This window comes from Eublepharis macularius, chromosome 5 (assembly GCF_028583425.1).
Source record: "Eublepharis macularius isolate TG4126 chromosome 5, MPM_Emac_v1.0, whole genome shotgun sequence".
NCBI lineage: Eukaryota > Metazoa > Chordata > Lepidosauria > Squamata > Eublepharidae > Eublepharis > Eublepharis macularius.
The window spans coordinates 36,191,895-36,214,739 of NC_072794.1; the positions used below are offsets into that span (position 1 = coordinate 36,191,895).

Consider the following 22,845-nt stretch of genomic DNA (forward strand, 5'->3'; position numbering starts at 1 on the left):
TTTGAGGGGTTTAACTTCAGCCAACTCTGCCACAGCCATCCAGCTATGGCTTCAAAAGCATGCTCCAAGGCATCTGGGGCCGATCCAGGCCGGCTGTCCATCAGCACATATAGCTGGGTGTCATCTGCATACTGATGACACCCAAGCCCAAAACTTTGCACCATCTTTAAGATGGATGCTACATTGGACAGAAATACAACTCTCTGATCCAAATTTTCCCCCTTGTTCAAGTTGTTCAAGAGGGACCATGGCAGAGACTCTTACTTGACCAAAATCACTGTTTCTAATCTTAGAATGGCTTTATTTTCTCTGAGATTTCAAACTATGCCCTCAGCCATTCTAGACAGTGGGGGTGGAGCCTGGGGTGGGAGGGAAGGGGCTTCAGCATGGTATAAAGCCGCAGAGTCTTCAAAGCAGCCACTTTCTCCAGGGGGGCTTATCTCTGTAGTCTGGTGATCAGTTGTAATTCCAGGCAATGTCTGGGCACCACTGGGTGGTTGGAAACCTTATTCAGCAGATATAAGTGAAGCAAATGAGATTTTGGGCTGTATCAACAGAAGCATAGCGTCTGGATCATGCAATGTGATGGTATCTCTCTACTCTGCTCTGGTTAGACCTCACCTAGAACACTGTGTTCAGTTTTAAGCACTACAATTTCAGAAGGATATAGACAAGCTGGAATGTGTCCAGAGGAGGGCAACAAAAATGGTGAAGGGTCTGGAGACTAAGTCCTATGAGGAAAGCTTGAAGGAGTGAGGTATGTTTAGCTTGGAGAGGAGACAACTGAGAGGTGATATGATAACCATCTTCAAGTACTTGAAGGGCTGCCACATAAAGAATGGCACAGAGTTGTTTTCTGCTGCCCTAGAAGGTCAGACCAGAGCCAATGAGTTGAAATGAAATCAAAAAAGGTTTCAGCGAAACATTAGGAAGAACGTCCTGACAGTTAAAGCAGTCCTTCAGTGGAACAGGCTTCCTTGGGGGGGGGGGGGCTCTCCTTCTTTGGAAGTTTTTAAGCAGAAGCTAGATTTACTTATTTATTTATTTTCTTCAATTTATAGTCTGCCCTCCCCACATAGGTGGGCTCAGGGTGGATCACAACAGACTTAAAATACACCACACAACTAATCAACATCACCATTAAAATATATACTACAGCTATATAAATACAAATGTAAAACAGAAAACATGGCAGCACGTGTTTCTGATTCTATGCTGATTCTATGAACCTAGGTAGATCATGAGAGGGAGGGCAGGAAGGGTTATATCAGTACTTAGTTCTTGCGGTCCCTACTTACATGCCTAGGGTAAGGCCAATCACAACCTTGGGGTCAGGTAGCAATTTTTCCCCAAGCCAGTTTGGCTAGGGATCCTGATGGTGCTTTGCCATCTTCAGAGCTTGCAGTAAGAGTCACTGGGGTTCAGGGGGGTGGGAGTGGTTTACTGAATTTCCTGCATTGTGCAGAGGGTTGGACTAGATGACCCTAGAGGAACCTTCCAACCCTGTAATTCTATGATCTGCACAAATGGATGCAGAAGGGAAAACATTATGAACGGTTTGTGAAAGGTTATGAAATTCAAGTAGCATACTTTGTAACATTTCAGTGCAAAATTCAAAATGCAAGATAAGCATAATGAATGTTCACAAACAGCTGTAACCGTGTCCATTTAAAACCATATTGACATAATTAAATTTTCCATTAAATTCTATTTCAGCAATTACCTATGCTATGACAAATCTCTTAGCCTTTGAAGCAACACAAAACCCCTTTTTGTTTATAAGGAAGGAGAGCAATTGTAACACCCATTGAAATACTTCCTCCCATGGAGTTACAATCCCTTGCAATGAATTAATAAGTAGTATATATTTCATGGTAAGGCATTTTTAAAAAAAATTCCAGGAAATTTTAGGCTGTTTTCAATGAACCATACCGTGCTCTTTAAAAAAGTAAAATACCAGGGGAGGCAAATTTTTACCTTGCTTGAGGTGAAGAATAGTGTAATCTTATGCAGTTACTCCAGTCTACATATGCCAAAATAACAGACAGAAGCAACTCTTAATAGAATTGCATTGAAAATATCTCGAGTAAGTCCTGAGAACAGAATCCAGTCATGCACTCTAGAGAAATGGACTATCCTGGAAAACGAAAGGAGAAGTTTTGTGGGGTGTTCTCAGCTGGCAACCATTTGGAAATTAGGAAGGGAAAAAAAGGATAACTGTTATATAACTGTCTAGTCACTTCCGGGAGTAACATTGTTGCACCTTTTGGGAGCGTGGTGCCGCGCATGTTCCAGGGGTAACTGCCAGTGACGGACAACCTCAATGGGCTTGCCACCTCCCGCCAATCACTGGAAGATAGGCAGGCACCCGGGAGTTTGCATGCCACCAGCAGGCACCTGAGAACCCTATACTTACACGAATCCAAGACAACAACAATAATAGATTTATGGCTGCCAGCTCTAGGCTTGGAAATTCCTATACATTTTGGGGGGGGAGTGGACCCTGGGAGTGTGGGTTTGGGGGAGGGGTGGGACCTTAGCAAGGGATATAATACCATAAAGAGCATCCTCCAAAGCAGCCATTTTCTCCAGGGGAACTGATCTCAGTACTCTAGAAATCAGTTGTAATACCAGGAGATCTCCAAGCCCCAACCAGAGGTAGACAACCTTAAATAGAATTGTGGTGGCAGTAGTATTCTCCACTATTCTTTCTCCTCATATTTTAAATCTCTAGATAACCTGGTCTTATTTACAGTGTGGAACTGATATATTAGGAATCTTCAGCTGTTCCCTTTTTATTGCAAAATTTTGCACAACACATTCTGCATGGACAGTTTACCACAGCTTTCAATTCCTTTGGTTCATTTGACATTTCCACTACCACTGAATTACTACTGCATGTGTGTGCATTCATGAACAGCTGCAAAAAATGTCATCATTTATAACCAGATTTTTTTTTGTATGTGACATTTTACCCATACATAAGAAGCTCAGGGCTGTTTCCACATGGCTTACCTTATTCTGCAAAATAGCGAAATCGCTGTTATCGCGCGAGAAGATGTGATAACAGTCTTCTCGCGAGATTTCACGCGAGATTTCGCTATTTTGCAGAATAAGGTAAGCCATGTGGAAACGGCCCAGGTGAGCATCAGTAAAACACGACACAAAAAGAATCTTGATGTCATCACACACACAATAACTTTGAAATTGTTTTTTTGCCGAGAGAAATTAGACACCGATAATAAAAGGGGAATTAGATGCAAAAAGCTTCAGCAAACTGCAAGCATTCCCTTTTTAGGTTCTCCAAGTTAAATTAGAATCCAGGTGAAGTGTAACCCAGCATCAAATGAAGTTACAGAGCATTATAGGAACAGAATGAATGAGATCTGCTCATGCTGCATCCATGCATTCCATTGAGATTAATAGGATTTATTCCCAAACTTTACCAAGCTTATTCCTAAACCTGGTAAGTATATGTGGTATTTCATTTTATTAATCTCTGCTTTCAAAAGGTGCATGGAGTTTACATTAATAATTTCCCCAAAGACTAGAATTTTTTTTTTAAAATAATGAGTTACATTGCCACACAAATGGCAACTCAAGGTGGCACGGTGCCTTCTCTCATCATGGTGCCTTCCGCCATCACAGAAGTTAATCCTTTTTTACACAATTAATTTATACCTCCTGTCAAGTTTAAATGACTGGGATGAATACTTATTCAACTGCTTCATGTGAGTGACCTTACCTCCCAGGGTTGCTGACAGCAGGAAGTGTGTCCCATATTTCTTGATAAGGTTTTCTGTGATCTGCTGAAGGGTGGGCCGCCGTCCTAGTAGTCTTATGTTTCGGAAAAATTCAGGGGCGAGAGGCAGTGGGGAACCAAGAAAATTCTTTCTCTCAACAGCTAAGTTATTTACTTTCCAGCGGCCAAATTCTCTGGAATGAAAAACAAAACAAAGCCTCATTTAAAAATGCATCATTTAAATGTGTTTTAATTTTCAAAGAGTACCAGCTTGTTGCCTAGTTGCATGGGGAGGTCATTATTTTCTAGAAACTTTGCTTGACATGAATTAGAAACCTAAAATAAGCAACAAGTGAAAATAGGGAATATTTCATACGTAAAAAATGCTGTGTGAAGAAAAACAATCTTCTAGCAAATGAGTTGCTTAAGATTTGGGGGGGGGGGTTATGCTTCTTGACCATCATCCACAAAAGGTTGATTTTCTTTTTCCTGGAATACAGATAATTTTCAGTTCATTCATGAATGCCTTTTGTTTTGCTGTGGTGCAGAAGACAATGAAAATGTTACCTTCACACCATTTTTCCTCAGAGAAAAACTGCAGGCTAACTCTGGGTAAGTATGTTTTTCAAGCTGAAACAACTCTGGCTTTTTCTATTGTAAACAGTTTTAGCAGTGCTTAAAAAAAGCTTCCCCTTTCCAACTATTCCTAGGGGTTTTTGCGAAAATATTACTCATTCACACTCCCTAATTCTCTAGTGTCCCCAATAGCACTTATCGTGCAGACAAATATATAGCATTGCGGCATCATCACATTTTGGAGCATTATCCCAACTGGGTGGCATGTGACTTATAAGAGCAAAAATAAATGATAGCAGAGAACAAGACTGCAAAAAGAAGATTCACAAAATCTAGCCCTGTACATACATTTCAATTACCTGCTTGATCAACATGCACAGAAAGGGAGGAAGTACAAGCACTCTGGCCCACCTCCCTACTTCCACATCATCACCAGCTCATGATCAGTTCCTATGAATGGAGCAAATTACACTTCTAGGCTTGGTCTTCATAATGGAGCAGAATTTTCAATCAAGGGGACAGTTCGTACGAGTGCACCCTTCGTCCACATACAGATGCTATGCTCACAAACCAGTGATCATGCAATGGCTGGGGAGGCAGAGCCAGTGTGTTCAAACCTGCTCTTCTGCTGTATATATTGATCAAATGTGCAATCAAAACATATGTACAGACTTTACATGTTCCGGAGAGATGGGAGATTTGACCAACAAAATTTCTAGTTTTTGTTCCTGCCCAAATCAAAACTGGAGAATAATCAGCACAGATTGGTATATTTTACATTGATTCCATATCTGATGCTCAACTCCCCTTTGAGCCCAGATCATAGCATTTGTTTTAACTGAATGCTTCAGACTCACAAGAAAAAACAATGTTGAATACGAGGGTCAGTATGCATATTCAGAGTCATATAATTTCCCCTTCACACCATTTCCTTTAGCTATATTATAAACTACACCATATCAATTACTGCATTCCCGACGGGGACGTGCACAATCACACTGAGCTGAAACATATGAGCAAAAATCCCAGACGAAACATTTATTGCTGGCAATTATTAACAATAAATGCTATGGGGTGAAAATGTTTTTATTTGCCTTAACTTTTTGTCAGTTGTGTTGAAGATGGCCTTTGCTGTGGTTCACTTACAGTAGAAATTGTTTTACCTCTCTCTTTTATCTGCTGCTTCAGCTTGCATTTTTAACTTGCCGCTGTTTGTCCCCCCCCCATTCAAAATGAAGAGACAGACACAAGGCTTGGGTATAAATCTGGGCCATTTATTGACCAATGTTAAACTTAATAATGGCAAGGGCATCACTAGCGGTACAGGTCAGGTCCAAGGGATCACCCTGGACCTTCTCCCCAACCTGCCTGGGTGAGTCACCCATTGCCCCAGGTGCAAGCCATCCATGTGCATGGCTGTAACCCAGCCGGCCAAGCTAGTGGTTCCCCCCTTAAAGCTCCAAGCACCCCAAACAAGGGAGCCTGAAGGAAGGACTTGTACAGGGGGTCCTACAGGCAGTCTGTCCTCTCAGCTGGCAGCCATAAAGCTTGCCAACTGATCCCTGTCAGACCCCAATTCTCCACCAATGGGGAGGTGCCACCGGGTGCTCACCAGCTTGCTCTGTCTACCCAAATCTAACCTGCCAGAGAACCAGGTAACAGCTCCTCCACTCCAAATATCACTCCCACAGGACAGTATAAGGTAGGTGAAAAATACCTCTTCCCTGAGCCAATTTGGGAAAAGGAGAAAAAAATCCTACCTGGCCCTGGTAACCAGCAACCAGCTAATCCTGTTCTGTCATAGGGTGCGGTGGAAGGGCCGAGCTTTCAAAGCTGACCAGTCCCTGCGGAGGTGGAACTGCCCTTTATAGGGCCAGGCTCCACCTCCCAAAGACTCGGATGCCCAGAAATACAGGCCTGCCTCTACCTCCGTGCGAATAGACAAAAGTGGCCCTCGGCCCAAGTGCGTATCATGTGCAGCTGAGTGTGCCGTCTTTTGCTCACTGCATTTTCATGCTTGCCTATTCACATTCTCATTAATGATTTCATGTCTTTAATGTATTTAACAGTGCCATCCTAAGAATACTTTCCAGAAAATGAGCCCGATTAAGTAGATTTGAGTAGGAACCAAAAGACCTCAGATGGTGAGTACATGGCAGAGAGCCTTTTCAGTGGCAGTCCCAGAACTATGCAACAATCACTCCAGGGAGGGGGCACCTGGCTGCCACACTCTCCAGCTTCAGAAAGCAGCTGAAGATTTATTTTTTTAAATTTATGACAGCTTTTTAATGTGAGTTGGGCGTATTGAGTTTAAACTCTGTATAAACTGTTTTAACAGGGTGATCCTAAAAAGAGTTACTCCAGTTTAAGCCCATTGATTTCAGTGAACTTAGACTGGAGTAACTCTGCTTAGAATTGCATTGTGTTTTTAACTATGTTTTTTCATGTTTACATTCTTTCCATTTTACTTTGTAAGCTGCCTTGAGCACCTTTGGAGGAAAGGTGGCTAATAAATATTTTAAATAAATAAATAGAGAAATAAATGCTCTGTAGGCTAGGCTCTCCAAAGCCAGAAATTGACCACAAGAATAATTCCATCACCCATGTAGAATCACCTGCCATCATCCCTTGCCTTTCCATCTCACTATCTTAAACAGAGATATGATTACCTCTAACTGTTAAAATAATAGGGAAAGTCAGCAAGGAGCATCTACTGATCTGCCAAGACCAAACATTTATTTATTTGTGTTATTTATAGTCTGCCTTTTTCACTGAGACTCAAGGCAGTTAATACAGTGTCAGTCAATACAATCAATGGCTTGTATGTCCAACAAACAATACACTGGAGTATGGATTCAGAAATCTGAAAAACAAAACATAAATAATTTGACAACTGATAGTATGCAGTAGTATACTCGACAGGCCCTGCCCCTTTACCAACACATCTGTCTATCCATTTCTATCCACAGGCCAGACATATTTCTATAGTTTAAAACCCTCAGTTTTGCACGGCCAAAAGAATGGGAGTTTCCCTGGCCTCTTCAGGCAAGCCAATCCATAAGGTAGGGCCATCTTAGAGTTTTGCTTTTGGGTTTTCTTTTGAAAAGGAAAGATGAGGTCTAAACATGAGCAATGGCTAAAACTAGATGGTGTCCTTTTCTATACTTGTTGTAGCTCTCTGCAGTCACAAGCACTCAGGAAGAAATTGATTCTCTCAGGTGTGTGTGTGAAGTCACCCAGCCTCGTCATTTTGCTTTCTAATAATATTAGCAAAGCTCATCCTTAAGTGCAGACAGTTTTTGATTACCACTGAAAATAAATTATTCTAGAGGCTGCATTAAACATAAAGAATGACAGCTCCTGCTCACTGCTCCAAAATATATCAGCAGTTGCAATGAAAGCAAACAAGTCAATTAAGTAGTAATAAGCGCATCTTTTATTCATTTGCTTACCAATTAAGATGCAGCCAAGAGTTATTATGAGAAGGACACGTCGTCCTCAGATTCTAATCAAGAAACCATTCTTGTTTCAAAACATCTGTGGAAGCCTTACTTTTATGAGGCATGTCCACAGTTATGACATTTGCTCCAAAGGAAACTCAGAGTCCCATTCGTCACAAGAAAACATGAGTTTCTGTCCATCTCAATCTCGGTGAACAAGGAATTAACCACAGAACCAGATTTCACACAAAGTGGTGTTTCATACACAATCCAGCCTATAGCTAAGAGGAGATGCTACTTTATACAACATTGGCCATATTGTAGAATTTCCCTGTCATAAGTAGATTTGGACCTTTGTACACACATCTGAATGCTCAAAGGCCTCACAATATATATTGCATTAAGAGTTCGCTGGAGCACAGCACACATGCCCACTAATTTCTCTTCCATGCAAACAGGAATAACTAATATACACAGAAAACAGACTGTGGCATGCACAGTAGGCCCCCCGCCATGAACACACTCCAGAGAGTTCTTCAAATGAGGATTCAGTCCCCTTCATACAAAAACATTTCCTTGGTAGGAACCATGGCTCAATGGAAGTACACATGCCTTGTAGACAGAAACTCCCTTGGTCAGTCCCTGGCATCTCCCCTTACAGCAGCCTGAACAACGGATGTATAAGTAGCGACCAAAGTCTCTCCTTTTGTCTACGTGATAAAGATCCAAATATCACTACGTTTTTTGAGCTCTTTCCTGCAAGTAATCCAGCATAAAATGAAAATTTAAAAACTTTTATAATTAGAGAGGGTCTTGTAATCTCCCCTCCTTTAAATTAGTGTGGTAAGGCTTAAGGCTATGGGCAATAAATCGGTATCATTTAAGGGAATTAAAGGATCAAGGGTAAAGTCCTTGAGAACCTCTGCCAATCATAGTTGGATGACACTGAGCTAGTTGGACCTGTGACCTGACCTGGTATAAGGCATCTTCACACTATCCCACACCTCGAGCACCTTACATTCCCAAGCCCTGTTGCTTCAGGAGCTTTTCTCCCTTACCAGACCCACTTTAGTTCCTGTTTTATCAAGCTCTGTCACTTTCTGTATAGTATAAAGGGGAAGGCTCCCTTTCTTTCACCCATATGCATGTTTTGTTGTAAAAATTAGACACTGTTGTCCATTTTATAGATGAACAGATCACATGTATGAACACCAAAATATGGCTACTTCCATCATGTCTTGCTGGGCCTTCATTAAGCCTATTGCTGGCCTGAGGGCCATTTCATACTTTACACAGGCAAACCAGTTTGCCACTGAGTGAACACTCAACAAGGAATGCTGTCACGGTCCTGAGAAAAGTGCGTGCTTATAATACATGTTAATTGCATATGCTTTAGCTGCACACAAAAACGTATACCTGTTAGCCATATTCCTAACAATATACACTGTGTGAAGTAGCTGATTGGTTCAATTGTATCTACAATCTGAAGGGTCGCTATGCACCAAAATGAAATGACATTTTTAAAAACTGGAATAACTGACCATCAGTGCGAACCCTGTGACACAGAAAATCAAAGGCAAACTAGTACAATTATTCCAGTTTTTAAAAACATCATTTCATTTTGGTGCGTGTGAAAGCAAGATTATTTTCTTTAGTAATTTTTATCCCACCCTTTCATCAAGGAGATTAGGGCAGGTTACATTGTCTTCCAATCCTCTAATTTTCTCCTTGACAGCCACTACTCTGTTGGACAGAGAAAGAATGACTGGCCCACAGTTACACAGCAAGCTTCCAAATTCTAGCCCAGCAGTTTGGCTCACTTGATAAAAATAAAAGATGAAGTAACCTGGGCAAAGCTCAATAACATTTAAAACCATTATAGATAGACATATTAATAAACCCAAGTGCAAAAACATACAAAACAAAAACCCCAGCTGAATGGAAAGATTAGTGCCTCTCAAATGTCCTTCTAAATAAAACTTCCCTGAATACGACTAGAGTTGGAATTCTCCTAACTCATTCAGGAAGGCCATTTCGGAGGAACGAGGCTGCAGCTTAAGATCCCCATAATTTACTCAATGGCAATCTAAAAGCCTTAGATAAGGACATGTAGAGGAAATAAATAATGCATATGTGCACATTGATAAAACATTGTAAAAATGCAATCCAGATGTGATTGTATGTCTGTAAACATACCAAGATTATTTTGTCTGTACAATGCAGGTTTGCATCAGTAAACATTGCCAAAAAAAAAAAAATGGGTTCATCTTTGCTTGTTCTTGTTTTCCCAATGCCAGCATGTATATTGGTAATGCAAAGACAGGAAAAGATGCAAATGAACTCAAGGGACTGAAAGCTGTGGCAAATTGTGCATGCTTTGTTTCCAGAATTAATTTTAAATCTTGCTAGTTAAACTGGAATTCAAAAGGGGAGAAATGCTAGACAGAGAGAACCAACAGAGAATAAAAGAACAGAATGAGCAAAATATGTTTATCCCCCCCTTTATATAGTCTCTGAGATCCTCCTCCATTGTGCACCATTTCAGTTGCATACAACATCATACAACATCAGCAAGCCAATTCCAGCTATTCTTCTATACTCAGTGCTTGCAGGCTACATTTGAACGGGACTGGACTGGTACGTGGTGGAGGGCTCAAATATTATACCCCACGCACAGATCACCACCATGGGCTTTATGGTATCAGCCATGCATTAGTGACTATATTTCACACAGCCATAACTGACCACAGATCATGGATTGGGGCTACAATATTTAAGACAGTCCTTTTTTCTCTCTGAAGTACTCATAACAACTAATCCTGATAGCTAAAAATGATACAAACTCACACCAATTAAAAAAATAAAATGTCAGCCAATGCCAGAATACGACTCTAATTGAATGTCCTCTTAAACAGTTCTGCCTCACCCTGTTCCGTAAAACTTAAAAGAGGGGTTGCCTTCTTGACACATTTAGAAAGGTCAGTCCACAGTTTGGAGGGCAGTGACAGAAAGACGCATGATGGACTGTCTTCTATGTACAACACATTGCAATTAGGGATGCGCAACCACCTACCAGTTCAGCTCAGGTCAGTTTGCCAGTTGTGAACAGGGAGCTAATTTTTCAATAATCAGTTTGAGTATTCATCAGCCCATTTGTGGCTGTTAGTAGGCTGCTTCACTATATTCCTTAACGATGCAATGCATTTTATTTTATTAATATCCCGCCCTCCCTGCAAACAGGCTCAGGGCGGCTAACATCAACAAAACATCAATAAATGCAGACTTAATTGTTTATTAGTCAGTGTTTGGTGAATTGTGATGGCCTATGGCTGTAGACAATAAACTCTTTTGATTTGATTATCACCAATCACAATAGTTCAAATCCAGGTGTTGATAAATTCCATCGGCCTCTGTAAAAAGGTATAAACTCAAATTCTACAAATGCATTTGGCTTTTTGTGCATGTGCATTCTCACACAGCCTGACTGAGTTTTGCTACCTCCCCCTCCCCATCATCGCTGTGTAACTGCTCAGCTGGCATTTGGTTAAATAGCAGGCAATTGGTTAAACAGACAATTAGATCAGTCACAAATCATATAAGTCAGTCATAAATAAATGCTGTTTTTTAATAAAATCCTACCCTTCAGTGAACCCTTCTTCTAAGTAGCCGAGAGGAACGTTAATGGCTGCCAATCAGTTTGAATTGGAAGCATCTTTGCACATACAGAGATTTGCAAAAACACAGTGCAATCCTGTTTGGCAGGCATTCACAGCTGATTGATATGTCACATAGGTTGGGTGAGCAGTTTACTTGTTGTGACACCTTTGAATATAGTAAATTTTTACTGTTGAATATGTTTGTGATAAGATTTGCAGCATCCCTAATTATAATAGTCTGCGCATGAATTTAATGTACCATGGATCAGCATGACAAAGTTGGTCAGGTATAGATAAAGTTGAAAACATTGGTTTTAGTCAATACACTAGTAGGCAGCACTCATTGACAAAGAATTCTCCAAATGAAATTTCATTGTGCCATTTTTCCTTCTTCTCATATCCCACATATATAATGTGATAACTTCCTGTCCATAGACAAAATGTGAATTGATGAAGGGTCTCTGTGTTTTGTTTTGTTGAATCAGCTGTTCATTGTGAGACTATTGAGACAGTTATGCAATTAGCAATGTTAAGCCTAATTAGCAATAGCTTTATTATGTCTGTAGAGTGATATTGATATCACAAGTGTCAATATCAATCAACAGCAGGGGAAGATTCACATATTGTGTGAGAATGTTATTTGCTGCAAGGTCATGAAGGCCAAGGAGTATGTTAACTAAGGCTTCACTGATTGCTCAACAATAAAGATTTTTCAACAGAGCAGTATGGAGCTTGGGATGCCCTGGAAAGTCACCCAACATACCCTATACAGTCTGAAGCTCACCTCTTGCACAGCTTTTCAAGGGCTTTATACATCCAGTCAGTGGCTGCTTCCATACTATTAATTTATAGCAAAAACTTCTTCATGTTCATTGTTATGATCTCACCCAAACAAGGAATCTGTAGACTGTGTGATGATGTAGTTAGGCCAGGAAAAGCCAATAAAATTCTCCAGCCTTGACTACATGGCAATGTAAGAGCCAAGCTACAAGAGACAAATTACATGAGAAGGAGCACATGAAGGGAGTCGCAATGTTAGCCTAGACATGGGCATGAACAGGAAAAAAAACCCAAACAGGCTTTTCGGTGTTCATTCCCGATGATGAAAACGAACAGCCGACCAGACCTGAACATGTCCCGTTACTGAAAGTGTTCGGTGTTTGGTGTTCATTGGTGCCAGAGTGGCCCCCTTAGCACTTAGAGAGCCCATATTCACAGGGAATGTGCAGCAGGCTCTTCTCCAGCCACCACCCAAGTTTGGTCAAGATTGCAGTATGGATCTCAGAGTTATACATTCCCGGAGGGAGGGGGTAGAGCCCTAGCCCAACACTCTCAGAGACCTGACCAGATCAGGCGCTAATAATCAGGGTGAGCCCTCAGCCAAAGTGCCCATTGAGCTTGGCCCTGGGGCCTGGCAGCAGCCCTGGAACCAGAGGGGATAGCTCCCTAACCCACCCACCACACACAGAAAAAAGGCTAGCTGCAATGCACTCTCCCTCTCTCTCTCCCAAAAGGCTATTAAGAGCTCTGTCCCACTCCACTGCTTGCTGAAAGTGAAACCAGAAGTGGAAGCACAGTGCCCTTTTATAAGCTGAGGACTGATTGAGAAACACAGGAGGGCTGTGGTTGGCAGTCAGAACTGCCTAACATGGTTTGCAGGGATGAGATTGGAGTTCCCATGGCCACAGAACACCCCCTCCTCCTTCCCTCCCCCCCGGCGTCTGCTCCCATGTTACGAATTGTAACCGATTTGCAGCTCCATGTTTGGAAGGAAGACCTGCCCATCAAGCTAACTTGGGCTTTGACTGGGGCATCCAGGGCGACAGAGGGAGTGCAGACAGAGTTCAGGCCCTCCCCCCTCCCTGTTGCCAAAGCAATTGATTGAAGGCGCCTGAGTGTCTAGCTTCCCAAACGGCGGCCAAGCACAACGAATGAGGCTTGCGTTGACTGCCTGTTCGGCTGGAATGGCGTATCACAAACAGCCCATTTGCAAGCAGCCGAGCAGCCTGTTTGTGGGTTTTTTTCCATTCATAATGCTGTTCATGCCCATGTCTATGTTAGCCAGGAAGCTGAGTTTTAAAAGAGATCAGAACGCTTTGTCAATTTCCCCTCTCTACAAAGCCAGGGAGATAGTTGCTCAGAGGATTTGTTAATTTCCTTTTTGACTCTGGAAGGCTCTGTCAGTTTCACCTCTCCTTCTAAGAGGCAAACAGGAAATAAACAAACCATCTGAGCAGCGATCTCCTTGGCTCTGTAGAGCCCTTCTCGTGCTCCTCCTCGTGTAATTCATCTCTTGTAGCTTGACTCTAAGAAAGCCAGTTCAGAGTGAGGGCAAAGCTTCCTTAACCATCATTAGCTTCCATTTTTCTAGTTGCTTCTATCAGTACAATGCCTTTCCCAAAATTTCCTTCAACTCCATCTACCTCAAAAAACAGTTAAGGAATCTTTTGTTCAGTCAACAGTAGATTAATGTATAAATGCTGGTACCACATTAAGAAATAGCCATGCAAAGCTAGTATTGGATCATAATTTATTACGTGAACATTAAATATTTACAATGGAAGTATCAAATTTATTGATATTCACAATGTACTAAAATTAGGACTGCAAACTTTAAGTCGTATATCAGTCTGTCAATTTAGATCAATACAGATTGATGAGGGACAATAAATTTTAATCAGTGGGGCTGCAGGTGAAGGGCACACACCTTTTTTGTTTTAATTTATTTCTGCAGTAACAGTATCAATGATGATAAATCTCAATATTCCTGTCACAGTCTTCTTTTTAATTATGCATTTTCTTTAGCTGCCCTTTATCAATACAATGTTCCCATGAACACACACTCCTGATAACTACCCGATTCCAGCAATCATCAAGAATCAATTCAGGAATCAGCTTTTTTTCTAAGGCCTTCTTCATATGATTTACTTCCTCTACATTTCATTTTTCAGGCTCCTTCCTGAAAAAAGGCTGAAGTCTGGTTTTGTGTGTGTTTACTTAAATCTAGAAAATGCATTAATCTATTGACCAGCAGGGAACTAATGAAATGGACATTTTTCAGTCAACTGAGATATATATTCTTCAATGAACTGACAACCTGAATTAAAATAACTTGCCAAATGGTCTATTTTCACAACTGTACTGTGAATATAGAACATTCTGATGGGAAATAATAAATAAAATTAGAATTATCTTCTTTCCGTCAATTCTGTCAATAGTTATTTGCAAATGTTTTATGTCGTTCTTTTCCCTCATTCAAATCTACAACCCAGTCTTATCTCAGGGTAAGAGGTGGGAATTAAATTCCCAAGTGGCTGTCTGACATGGCTGTTATTATAAGTGCTTACCAAATGGATGGAAACCAAACTGTAAATCCTACAGTGCAGTTACGGAATGTTCGTGTACAAATATTACAAGCCAGGAAAGAATTATCTAAAAACACCTGAATGCTGAGTAAACTCATAAACATTTAGCCAATTCCAAACTGAGCTGAGGAGAGTGTGCCCATTTCCAGATAAAATAAAGCAAATCAGATTGAATATAATTCATTAAACCCAAGAAATCTCCCCTTTGAAAAGATTCCTTGTTGCAACTATCATCCACATGTTCAAAGGAGATATATATATTCCTGTTCCAAAGAAGCCATTGGTTAATTTAATTACAATGCCATGAAGTTTGCTATTGATTGGAAGAAAGCACAGTACTTCAAGAGAATTAATTGCACTTGGTAATGGTTTTGGAATAAAATGAGTTTTTGGAGGGCAATCAACAACTATAACATAGAGCAATATGCAGTTTGTGACAATCGTTTTGTATTGTGGAAGACACTCTGGATAAAGAAGGAAAAAATAATGATCCCTATTAAGTGAAGCAGAGCGTTGTAATAATGGCTTCTATTAAATGAAGCAGATCTTCATAATTCCTGAAAACATGTCAGTGCTATGAGTGTATTTTCCAGTTTTTAACTACTGTAGAACATATAGATGGATTCATCATTAATATCCCAATTCCAGTAATATGCAGTGAGAACAAGGAGTTTGAGAGTAAATCCTTTGCTCACAAGCATTATCCTACTCACTTCCACAGGATTCTTCATGTGCCTCTCTACATGTGTTGTACCACACAAGAGGATATGGATCTGACTGTACCACTTCAATCATTATTTTCCAGGTCTAGTCATAAAGCGTCTCCACTCAATGGCTTCCAGTTAGTTTCTAGACAAAGAGGAATGAAGTGTCTCGCACAAAATTTTCCATCTCATATGAATTTTTTTCTCAGCCACTGATAGTATGGGAGGAAGCAATGGGTATGGCCCAGGTTACCATCTGCTGGACTTGCACCACTTTCAGAGTCCACGTCAAATCGCAGCAGGTATGCTATCACTTTCTAAAGCTCGGCTTGGCTCCTCAATGGGTAGCATAGAGCACATGCTCAGGATGAACAGAAGCTTGTTGCCAACCTCCAGGTGGGGCTTTGAGTTCTCCAGGAATTACAAGGGCTCTAAAAGATGAAAGAGATCAGTTCCCCTAGAGAAAAAAGGGCTGCTTTGGAGGTGGACTCCATGGTCTCTCCCTTCCGCAAACCCTGCCCTCCTCAAGTTCCACCTTCCAAACCTTCAGGAATTTCCCAACTGAGATTTGGAAACTGTACTTGGCCATCACCATCAATCTGACTTTGGATAAAGAAGCAATTTGGAAATAATCTTGGATCTGAGAAATGTAGGGCTCAAAAGATTAGCCGTACTGAGAGCTACTGTAGAGTAGTGGTTAAGTGGCAGGGCTGCAAATCAGCACTCTGCTAGTTCAACTCCCAGTACTGCTATGAGCTCAGCAGGTTATCTTGGGTAAACCACTCCTCTCAGCCCCAGCTCCCTAGCTGTATTGTAGGTATAATAATAACATTGACTACAGCCCAGAAAATCCACAAAAACCAACATTGACTTTGTTCACTGCTCTGAGTTTAGCAGTAATCTGTCCAGAAAGGCAGCGTAAAAGCAAACTATTGCTGTTGTTGTATATGCAAACTAAATGGAAATCTGTGCACTTCTTTCAGTACAGAAGGTATAGGTTCCCAGAGAGTACGCAGTCACATTCTGAACCATCTAAACAGTCTTCAAAAGACCTACTTAGAGTGCTTTACAGCAGTCCAGCCTGGACAACCAAGCCATGCATATAGCTCATACTGAGCCATGCTGACAGCATACCAGTTCAAGAATATCTCACTGCTCTCCAAGTTAATTTTAGTACTCACTACCTGAGGCATTGATTGTGCTTAACTAGCTCACTTGAAACCTGAACAGCCCTTGTATGCTAAAAAGGAAAACAGGCAAAAAAAAACAAAAAACCACCTGCTGTCACAAATAGCAGAAAGAATCTGTTTTCCCCCCAATGCATATATGCTGTTTTGTAAGAAATTCCTTATTCAATCAACACTGGCTTCAGCCTTGTCTGTAATTTAAATGTTCCTTGTAACTCAAGGATGATGTGCAATTCTGACAGCAACCGAGCGGTGACAAATCCCTCTCACATGCAAGACGCTGACATAAACGATATGAGCAATCAAAAGGAAATAGGAAAGCGAGCAAGGAGAATCTTTCGCTGCATAGAACAAAACGTGGCAGCATTCTTGCCATTGCTCTGCCACTTCTCCATTGTCTAGGCCTGGCTGTGACAACAGTGGTCTTGAAGGCGATTGCCAAGAAAATTGCTGCAGAATGTATCTGCAAAGCCAGCCACGGAGGCAGAAATTAAGGTAGTTAAATCAAAGCATGCCACTTTGGCCGTTCACATACTGCCGTTTTAGGGAAGGCTCAATTTATCATCACTCGAAAGTTCAAAGTTAACCATTTGGATTTTTTTTTTTACAGGTTGTTTTCAGTTTGTACCAGTGCAGTTACTTTTATTTATTTTTTTAAATATGACTGCTTTTAATGATTCCCGGATTTTAAAACTATATGTGCAGGGGCCATAGGAAAGATCTTAACATCTACTGTTTTCCTATGGTCTTTTTTATTAATTTGGGGTATAATTTTATTAACTTTGCAAGTGGTTCTGAGTGCTTTTAAAGCAGAAGGGCAGGATGTAGACCTTATAAACAAAAGTAAACATAGAATAGTGTCCCGGCAATCTCACAGAAGAGCACCAATTTGGGTTACAACAGATACATATTCTGTCAAGAGTAGTTTGAAACCTTATTTATTGCATTGTAAGACATTTATTATCGGGACAGAGAATATGGGTACAAATTATTTCCACCATGAAATGAAATGAGATCTCACCCTAAGAGGTAAATTGTGTGAAAATCACAGATGTATATTTGTTGTTCTCTGTTCATTCGGAGGTTTGCATATACTTGCCTCCTCAGGCAAAGCAAAGCTCTGAAAAATCACTGTCACAGTTTGATTTCAGCTGGAAAAAAACTAGCTGTGTGTTTTATTATTATCTGTATTATTTAGACAATTTATATGTCGCATCTCCAGTGACCTGCCCCAGGCTGCTCAAGAAAGAAAAATAATATAGTAAAATCATAAAAATAACATTAACAATCTTACTATATAATTCAGTGTGTTTCAGACTCACTTTATACCCTGGTGCACCACCAGAGGGCGCTGCCATGGAGGGAAGCTTAGGTAAGGCACCATGTCCCTCCAGAAAACATGCCATGGAATCCCAGACCGGGAGCAGGATGGGAGCAGGTGGCAATGCCCGCCTCCCGCTTTCACCCAGCTGGTATTAGGAGTGAGGCAGATGGCAATGCCAACCACCCAACTTAACCCAGCTGATATTGGGCTGGAGCAGGTGGCAATGCCCACTCCCCGCCTTAACCTAGTTGGTATTAGGAGCGGAGCAGGTGGCAATGCCCTTGCCACAAACCCACATCCAACTCAGGCTTAGGCTGACCTTCCCTTACCTTGAGGTAAAACTTCTCCTCTTTAAGGACTGGGACCAGCATACCTAAGGGACTGACTCTCTCCGTATGTGCCCTAGAGAACACTCCGATCAGCTGGAAAACATCTGCTGGTGGTCCCAGGCCCCAGGGAGGCTCGGTTGGCCTTAACCAGGGCCAGGGCCTTTTTGGTCCAGGCCCCAACCTGGTGGAACTCTCTGTCTGAGGGCACCCGGGCCCATCAGGATCTTCTATCATTTTAGCGGGCCTGTAAGATGGAGATGTTCCACCAGATGTACAGTTGAGGCCAGCATGAGATCCTCACTGAGCCTCCCACCAGCCTCCCACTAAGTGGGTTATATAGTGTCCAACAGCTAGCTGCCCAATATATGGGTACAGCACGTGGCTATGTAGTGCCCATTCGTTTGCTGACCCACATATGGGTTGCAGTACATTATCTGTCCACTTCCCTCCCCCTGTATGTTGATGGGCAGGAATCTGAAATTGACCCCATCTTGGGACAGTTATTATCTGTTTGTTGATTTTATGATGAACTGTTGTTTTATGAATTGTTTTATTATTTGTATTATATTTTTATAACTGCAGTACCTCACCCTGAGCCCGCTTGTGGGAAGGGCGAATTAGAAACGTAATAAATAATCTTACTATATAATTGAGTAAGTGTGTTTCAGACAACTCACTTTATACCCTGGTGCACCACCAGAGGGCACTGCCATGGAGGGAAGCTTAAGCAAGGCACCATGTCCCTCTAGAAAATGTGCCATAGTGGGAAGCCCAGGCCAGGAGCAGGATGGGAGCAGGTGGCGATGCCCGCCTCCTGCTTTAACCCAGCTGGTATTAGGAGTGAGGCAGGTGGCAATGCCCACCACCCAACTTAACCCAGCTGATATTAGGATGGGCAACAAGGAGAAAGTGGGAAACCCACCCGGGATGGATCCTGAGAGACTTACTTTCACTACTACTGCAACAAATGTGCTTTATAATTATACAAACATACAACTGTATATTCTTCTAAAGGCGAACGCTCTCTCAACAATGTAACAAATGTGCTCAGCATCAAACAAACATACAGTGATACAAAATTACAATATAACAAGTGCAACAAATGCAGTACATTCTCTTGTTACTAAGTCCTCTACGAGGTTCATAGCTTATATATCAGTCCAAGGCAGACAAGGATAGCAAAGTCCTATTCCAACAGCTTTCCAGGAACAGGGCAAAGACTCCAGGCTCATGGAGGAAGATGGTAAGTATGCGTCTATTAAAAAAAAAATGTGTTGTTTCTTTCCTTTTCTTTCAGGTGTCTACCAAGATGTAACGCAGGTAGTACGTCATGATGCAGCCCTAGCTGTGGCTGGATGGCAGCAGATTTCATCGTATAGACTTCCTCAGGGGCTGTAGAATCACCTGAATCAGTACATTCTTTCTTGAAACCTGGAGGTTGACGCAGACACCCTGGCTTGATGCCTACATCACCCTCCTGCTTTTGTTATTTAGAGTGAATCAGGATATGGCAGTTGATAGTTTTCCGTGGATTTTTTTTTAAAAAAAAACTAAATTGAGTATTTTAAAATTACCTTTTTATTTTTTTTAAGTTTTTTTTTTTTTAAAAAAAACCAAGTCCTACATATTTCTGTCTCCATGATTAAGCATTTTGATTCTCTTTGAGTGAAGAAACAGAGCTGTACAAACCCGAACAGGCACTTTTGATTAGTCAATGTAAATACATTAGCGGAATACACAGATTCTAGTTTGTTGTTGTTGTTGTTTTTTAAAAAAAACATCAAGGCGGGAGTCAATTCATCCTTAAATAAATGTTGCATAACAGCAGATTACATTGTGCTCTTAGTTTGGGGGCAACCTTTTTGTTCTTTTTGTTTTATACAAATTGGATATCCAAGTACTCTGGGGGAGAGGAAGCCTGGTATGTTATAATATTTCCAAAGCCAACTGTCCAGATGGTCTTGGCTGCAGGCTCCTAAAATTAGCTGTATATCATTTCTGGCTTGCTATCTTGTATCACTCTTTAACTATTCCATTGATCTTTATGGATTTCTGACAAATGCCAAAATCATACCCCTTTGCAAGGGACATGACCTAATCTGGCTAATTAAGAGACATCACTGTAACTTTTCATATCTAGTCCAAAGAGAACACCTTTATAACTTGGTCACTTTCCCCCCAGAATAAACTTTCTGTTTTTGTTTAAACCAGTGACTTTTAAACTTGACCTTGGGGGAACTTTTTCAACAAAGATGTTGAAAAACGCACATCTGTCATGGGTAGGACACTTGCATATAAAAATTTGAGGACACTCTGTAGGATGTGTCCTTATTTCCGGAGAAGCAACAACTAGGCCTGTTGCTCTGGATGAATTGAGATGCTCCCAAACTGTGGCCAATACTGCCTTGGAGATTTGCATAAAGATAGGATCATTAAATGTGTACCAGTTGATCTGTTGTTAGTGATCTTTTCATCATGGTAGGGCTCCATGCCAAGGCCAGAGCATTTGAAAGCTGATTACACGGGGATTGGTCCATTGCCAGCACTGTACTGTTTTTTTCATGAAACTATTCAGCGAATGTCACAAACATACTTTACAGTAGTAGTTTTCAACCTTTTGTATCTTATATCCCACCAAGCACTCTGTAAATACATCTGGGTTCCATTATGATAGGGGGGAAAGTCCATTTTTTTTCTGATAAAGATAGTTATATGTTGACAGGCATTTCATTCATACTAGTAGCATTCCAAAAGGTCACAGATCTCTGGCAGGAGGGGGCAGCAGGAAATGATACAGGTAGATACGAAAACCCTGCATCTACCTAGACTAATTCTACACACCACTGATGGTAGGTGTATTATCATCTGAGAGAACTACTTGTTTGCAGCATACTAAGCAGATGCTCACTAAACAATGGGGATGTGTATTGAAATGTAGGCTGAAGATGGAGAGGTCTTAGCATGATATGCAGTGCATTAGCCCAGATTATGTACAACCCAGTCTGAAAGTTCTGAGCTTACATTTGCAAATATGCAAACAGTAGAGAGGACAGTGGCAGAAGATTGGTCTATTGCATGCTAAAGTCACAGTTGGAATGTACAAGAGGGGGCTTAGCAGTACATTTCTCAGGCCACGGTTGTAGGAGTGTGTGGGGGGGGTAGAATAGGTTCATCTGCCTCATTTTGTTCTCAACAGGCAAAATGTCTAATAATCCCAGGTAGACATAGGCACGAACCAAAAAAAATTAATGGAACAGCGGTTTGCGGTTCAGTGCCGATGACAATCTCGAAGTCGCGAACCGCAATGAACATTTTCCGTTGCCGAACTAGTTCGCGGTTTGTGGTTCATGGGGCACGGAATGCCCCCTGTGGCACTTAGAGAGCCCATATTCCCGGGGAGTGTTTTGCAGGCTCTCCTACAGCCATCACCCAAGTTTGGACAAGATTGCAAAAGGGATCTTGGAGTTACACCCTCTCCAATCCGAGCCCCCCAGGAAGCTCCCACAAAAATCCAAGCTCAATTACACTCTCTCTGTCTCTCCCCAAAGGCTAGCAAGTAGCAAGCAACAGCTCTGTCACACTTCACTGCTTGCTGAAAGTGAAACCCAGGCTGGGAGCCCACGGGTATTTATAAGCACAGGTCCCATTGAGCAATGCAGGAGGTCTGTGTTTGGCCATCAGAGCTGCCTATCAGGGTTTGCAGGGATAAGATTGGAGTGTCCATGGCTACAGAACACCCATTTCCCCCTCCCTCTCCTGGGTGTCTTCTCCTAACTTGTAACCACTTTGCAGCTCCGTGGTTGGAAGGAAGGAAGACCTGCCGATCAAGGTAAACTGGGCTTCCATTCAGGTTTCCAGGGCGACAGAAGGAGCGCAGACAGAGTTCAGGCATTCCCCTGGCTCCGTTGCCAGGGGAATTGATTGCTGGTGCCTGACTGTCTGGCTTCCCGAACTGCGGGCGAACACACCGAACCAGGCATCTCCCGAACACTGGTTCGTTTGCCATGGACAATAACAAACCGCCGGATCCAGATCGTGCGATCGCCAATTTCGTGGGTTTTTGAAGTTCGTAATGCAGTTCATACCTATGTCTACTCCCAGGACTAGCAATAACTAGGAACCTCTCCAAAAGTCTGTAAGAACTAAATTTAACTCTTTGTTATCTTGAAATGATAACAAGTGCTCTCCTTCAGCAACAGAACACTTCGTATGCTTTCTAATGAAGTGAAGAATTAAGGTGAGCAATTCCAGTTTCCTAGAGAAGATGATCCTCTGCTGATGATGGGTGGGGGAATCTTCTCTCTCATTCTCCTTTAAATGCGAGAGGGGTAGTTAAGAAGGAATCTTTTTCCAGGGTCTCTTTGTGGTTCTCAGCAGGGACTTCCCAAAAGATTGAGAAAAGCTAGGGCTTCCTAATGCTGATTCTAGGCATTTGAGGTCTGTTCCACAAATGGAAAGTTACAGGCTCCTCAAAAACCGTTCCCTGAATTGTATTTTGTCCCTCAGATGGTACTGGTCCTAG

The 22,845-nt window shown here is 41.7% G+C and overlaps 1 protein-coding gene across 1 annotated transcript in view; it reads right to left on the reverse strand.

Annotated features, from left to right (window-relative positions):
• The window catches only part of BRINP3 (BMP/retinoic acid inducible neural specific 3), a 396,972-nt gene that overhangs the window by 190,737 nt on the left and 183,390 nt on the right, over positions 1-22,845 (reverse strand). The window contains exon 3 of the mRNA XM_054979213.1: positions 3,746-3,936. Within this exon, the coding sequence (XP_054835188.1) occupies positions 3,746-3,936 (191 nt within the window). The remainder of the gene's footprint in view (positions 1-3,745; positions 3,937-22,845) is intronic.